General features: G+C 50.5%; 1 protein-coding gene across 1 annotated transcript in view; it reads left to right on the plus strand.

Moving 5' to 3' along the window:
• TBC1D9B (TBC1 domain family member 9B) overlaps window positions 1-2,080 on the plus strand; it is a 41,705-nt gene extending 39,625 nt beyond the window's left edge. Inside the window, exon 23 of the mRNA XM_046667760.1 lies at window positions 781-2,080. Within this exon, the coding sequence (XP_046523716.1) occupies window positions 781-1,467 (687 nt within the window). The 3' untranslated portion in view covers window positions 1,468-2,080. The remainder of the gene's footprint in view (window positions 1-780) is intronic.
• Window positions 2,081-5,712: the final 3,632 nt, after the last annotated feature.

The following is a 5,712-nucleotide window of genomic DNA, read 5'->3' on the forward strand; positions in this document are numbered from 1 at the left end:
GCTGCAGCCTGACCATGGCCCTGCTCTGCCCAAAGGGCACCAGCAGCCTGGGCACTCTCTTACCCACAGGCTTGAAGAACTGGGTGCCCCAGGAAGTGAGGCTCCATCCCATTCTCAGGCCAGGAGGCCTGACTGTATGGTTTCAGGACCTGGAGTCTGACCTCCCCACAGCCCTCAGCTGACCCAGGCTGCACTTGTCATCACCCTCTCGAGAGTTTTGTAGGGGCCAGCCTGGTGGCGCAGCAGTTAAGTGCGCACATTCCACTTCGGTGGCCTGGGCTTTGCTGGTTTGGATCCAGGGTGCGGACATGGCACTGTGTGGTAAGCCATGCTGTGGTAGGCATCCCACATATAAAGTAGAGGAAGATGGGCATGGATGTTAGCTCAGGGCCAGTCTTCCTCAGCAAAAAGAGGAGGATTGGCAGCAGATGTTAGCTCAGGGCCAATCTCCCTCAAAAAAAAAAAAAAAGGAAAAGAAAAGAATGGACATAGAGACAAGGAGAGATCCCAAACCATTCTCTCTGGGCTGAAAGAAAGGCAGCTGGAAAAGAAAATTCTTTGAAGGGCTGTGTGACATTGGTCAAGTCACTTTCCCTCTCTGAGCCTCAGTGTCCCAATCTGTGAAATGGGCATGACAAGGCACAGCTGTGTGGAGACAACTAATAAGACAACACCCTACACCAGTTAGAATGGGCAGCTTTGTCAGTCTGGCTAATCCAAGGGCAGTCTGACCCATCTTTTACCATCTCTCTGCCCTTTTTCTGTTTTTCCCCTTAAAAGGAACAGTTCATTGAGCTGTGCAAGACGCTTTACAACATGTTCAGTGAGGACCCCATGGAGCAGGACTTGTACCACGCCATCGCCACGGTGGCCAGTCTGCTGCTCCGCATTGGCGAGGTGGGGAAGAAGTTTTCACTGCAGCCAGGCCGGAAGCCCAGGGACCGTGCCCCTGAGGAGGATGAGCCGCCAGCCTCTGACCCACCTCAGGACCCAGCCCAGGAGCTTCAGCCACCAGCTGCAGGCGACCCCCAGGCCAGCGCGGGCGGAGACACCCACCTTGGGAAAGCACTGCAGGAGAGCCAAGTGGTGGGCGAGGGGGGCAGCGGTGAGGGGGGGGGCTCCCCCCCCCAGCTTCTGTCCGACGATGAAACCAAAGACGACATGTCCATGTCCTCCTACTCGGTGGTCAGCGCTGGCTCCCTGCAGTGTGAGGACCTGGCTGACGACACGGTGCTGGTGGGTGGGGAGGCCCGCAGCCCTGCGGCCACCACCCGCTGCGGGGGCGCTGTCGACACCGACTGGTGCATCTCCTTCGAGCAGATCCTGGCCTCCATCCTGACAGAGTCTGTGCTGGTGAACTTCTTTGAGAAGAGGGTAGACATTGGACTCAAGATCAAGGACCAAAAGAAGGTGGAGAGGCAGTTTAGCACCTCCAGTGACCACGAGCAGCCGGGGGTTTCAGGCTGACAGCTCTGCCAGCTGGGGCTGGCCTCTCCTCCCTCCCGCCCCTCCAGCTCTGTTTTCTCCTTAAGGACGCAGCCCTCTTGCTCTCCCCAGAAGCAGTGAGTTGTAAATGGAAGGAAGGCTGAACAGCCACAGTTGGGGCCCAGGGTCTCCCCACCCCTCTCCTCCTGCCTGCCTGGTGGGCCCTGCCTTGGGCCCTGCGTGGTGACAGACAGAGGCTCTCAGATCGGCCCGCACTGTGACCAGGCCACACTGCATCCTCTACCCATGGGCGCACTCCTGCCACTGCATGCTCCGGGGGCTTTCCTGCAACTGGGCGCCAGGTAGGGGGGTCACATGCTTGTTGGGCACCAAAGTGGTAGGACCTTCAAGGTGCTCTCCAGGAGCCCCTGAGCCTGAGCTCCTGGCTGGGGGACACGGGCAGGAAGCGTCCACTGCACTGGAGTGGCTGCCACGCAGGCATTACTCTAAATGCTCTTTCAGCTCATCATCCTCACCATTAACTTTAAAAGCACATCCCTCAGGTCCCCATGTATTTCCTTGTATTCATTTCAGTTGGCTAAAAATCACACTGTGCTCAATGCCTTAATAAAATCCCTGAAAGAACTAAAAACCACACTGTGTACAGAGCCGTACTGTGGCCTCTGCTTGGGGCTCCTGGCTTCTTCCTGGGCAGCTGTGGGCCCAGGCTGTGTTCCAGAGGTTCCAGGCACTTAGACCCCCATGAGGGGTGGGAGTTCAAGGCCCCCAGGGAGAACGGGGACATGGGAGATGCTGATGCAGGCTGAGCAGGGCCTGTGCTGACTGTGCCTTCAGGAAGCCCAAGTGCTGCAGGTCCAATGCAGGAGGCGTGTGCTCGGCCTGGGCAGCAGCAAGCCCTCGGGGTCAGGAAGTGGACTAGGGGCCACAGGCTGCCAGCCGCACCATGAGGACCCCTCACTTTGCAGCCACGTTTGCCCCACATGTGAGGCTTCTCTTCTACTAAAAGATACATTTCTGTGGCTATTTTTTTTTAACTTAATAGCTTTATTGAGGCATAATTTACTGTAAAATTCACTTGGTTTTAAGTTACAATTCCATGATTTTTAGTAAATTTACAGAGTTGTGCAACCATCACCATAATGCAATTTCAGAATATTTCCATCACCCCAGAATGACCCCTTCTGCAGTGTACAGCCAGTCCCTGTTCCCACCCCCAGATCTAGGCAACCACTAATCTGCTTTCTGTCTCTATAGATTTTATGGCTGGTTTTAAAAATGACAATCTCCATGATTTCCTCTTGTTCACAACTGCTGGGCCACATCTCAATACAGGCAGCAAAGCAACATCAAGGAAACTGACCAACTGTTTTCTTTCTTAACAACAAAAAGTCATTATTTAATCAATATAATCTCTTTTCCAGTATTTACGCGAACTGACCATATGCTTTGCCATAAAGTAATTTCAAAGAATTCGTACCAGAAAGACTATGTTCTTGGCCAAGATGAAATTAAGTAAAGATATACATAAGAATCCCACCCAGTTGGCAGTCAAGTCTTAAATTGATTGTAATCAATTAGAAAGATTTAAGTAACTTGGAATTTGGATAAATGTCTTATAAACCATGTAGAAGTATAAATTTGGAAATATACCAAAGAAATTAAACAGAAGAACATAAAAGAGGAATCTAGCCTTTTCCTATGATAAAAGAATGTAGAAAAATCTACCACAGTACTTTCATCTTCTCATTCAGCCTGGGATGATGTTCAAGATATTTAATAACCAGAACAGTAACACTAAATAATATATGGATAACACAGTTTTAAATATATTTTTATTCTATAAGTAAACATAATTGTATATTTTGAAACTGCTTACCAAGTGATATGTTGTACCAAACCATTGAAGTCATTCATATAATCTCCAAGAAAAAAATACATGTATGTGAATTTTTAAAGGCTTACCTGTGAGCCAGCCCTGATGGCCTAGTGGTTAAAGTTCCATGCTCCACTTCAGTGGCCCAGGTTAGATTCCCGCATTGGAACCACACCACCTGTCTGTCAAATGCCATGCTGTGCCAGTGGCTCACATAGAAGTAAAAGGACTTGCAACTAGAGGGCTTTGGAGAGGGAAAAAAAGAGAGGGAGAGGAAGATTAACAACAGATGTTAGCTCAGAGTGAATCTTTCCCAGCAAAAAAAAAAAAAAAAAAAGGCTTACATGTTTATTGCAGAAAGGAGGAAAAAATACAGAAAAGTAGAAAAACTGTTTTTCCTACTAGTCAGTATTTAAGACTACTACTGTTTTTTCTATATTTTATCTTTTTCAAAGTTGATCTCATAGTCTACATGAGATTTTTATTCTGCTCTTTTCATTAAGCATAAAACGTTTTTTGCAGAGGCCTTCTGCTTTCAGCCCCAATAACTCAAGTCTGTGGAACTAAAGACCTAAATGAGAACAGGGACTATTTATCCAGAGCTTGCTACAGAAAAGGAGGCCGCTGCCATCTGTTGTCTTTGGCAGAGGCTCAAGGGCAGGCAGAGGAGTGGGCATCCCTTACAGTAAAAACAAGGGACGGCTTCAGGTGTGCTGTTTAGAGCCTATTGGCAGAAGCTGAGGCTGCCTGCCTAGATGTCTTCTGTTTGGGGAGCATAATTGGCTTTCTCTGATTGGTCCTGAGATGGAGGGAGGTGCAAAAATTAGGGAAGCTGACAGTCATTAGACAAGTCCTGGCTGCTCTGGAGGCTGTAGTTTGACTTGGTGGGAGGAGGGGCTGGCTGCTGTAGAGGCTGTCATATGTGGTTTGGTCTCTGTCCATTTGTGTATACGGTCTCTCAAACATAATTTTTTTTTTAAAGATTGACACCTGAGCTAACAACTGTTGCCAATCTTTTTTTTCTGCTTTATCTTACCACCCCCCCCCCCCCCACCACCGTACATAGTTGTATATCTTAGTTGCAGGTCCTTCTTAGTTGTGAGATATGGGACACCGCCTCAACGTGGCCTGAGGAGCGGTCCCATGTCCGCGCCCAGGATCCGAACCCTGGGCCGCCGCAGCGGAGCGCGCGAACTTAACCACTCGGCCACGGAGCCAGCCCCCTCAATTTTTTAAGCTAATTTGTTTTTTTCTAATATATGCTACTGTGCAAAGTTTGGAAAATGTAAAAAATTTAAAATCATCCATAACCCTAACTCCCTACGCCTGGAAATAAATGACTGGCTTTACATAACTGAAATGCACACTTTCCTTGTAACCTTGCTTCCCAACATACACATGCCGCCATTTTCACTTCAAACGCAGACTTTGAAATGAACCTGAATATTGATCCATGCCGTATTATCATAAACATTCTTTAGAACATTTATTTCCATTTACATTTCAGTGAAACTAGTGCATAAGTAATAAATCTGAGCGATCCAATTATTTTCTTAGGATAGAGGTAACTGCCAAATTGTTTTCCATAATGGTTTTCTCATTCTACCAGCATCATGTGAGAAGGGTTCCTCTCTCATCACATCCTCATCAGGACTGGATGTTATGATTTCCTTTTAACAAGATGGCTTACGTTGTCAGAACGAGTGAATGTCTTGGAGGACCGGCGTTAGGGTCCTAGGGCAGCTGCGACAGGAGTGCGATACTCCTCCCTGCTCAGAGTGGGACTTGCTCCTCCACTTCCTGAGTGGGTCGCGGTGTGGCTTGCGGGGTTCTGGGGGCAGTAAGAGGGACTGATTTTGTTTTCAGCCGCCTCCTGTCCGTCTCCGGGAAGCGTGGGCCTGGTGATACCTGTTTTCCCGGGATTCTCGGTTCTCCGGCCCTATGGGCTTGGACTCAGAGGTTAACTGACTGCCTCTGCCCAAAGCTTCTGCAAATTCCAACCACGGGGCCCAGGCAAGGGCCGGAGCAGGGAGGCGCCCACCAGCTCCCTCTCTGCGACTTGGGGAAGCCGGAGGAACGCGGTGGGCTGGAGGTTCTGCCCTTGCAACGGCAAAGTCCCCAGCGAGCCTAAGCGCAGACGCTGCCTTGGAAAGAGATGGGAACCGGCCGCGAGTTCGGACAGCGAGTCGGGGACCTAGCGGATGCTCGCAGCACAGGGAGAGACTGGGCCCGGAAGGGGCCTCAGGCGTCACCCGAGCGCACGCGCGCGGGAGGCGGTGCGGGGGCGCTAGAGGAGCCCGAGCGCGTGCGGGGCGGAGCCGGGCCGGGCCGAAGCGCAGGGCGCACGCGCACAGGAGGCGGCGCTGCAAGCGCTGGAGGAGCCCGAACGCGTG

This window comes from Equus quagga, chromosome 7 (genome assembly GCF_021613505.1).
Source record: "Equus quagga isolate Etosha38 chromosome 7, UCLA_HA_Equagga_1.0, whole genome shotgun sequence".
Classification (NCBI taxonomy): Eukaryota; Metazoa; Chordata; class Mammalia; order Perissodactyla; family Equidae; genus Equus; species Equus quagga.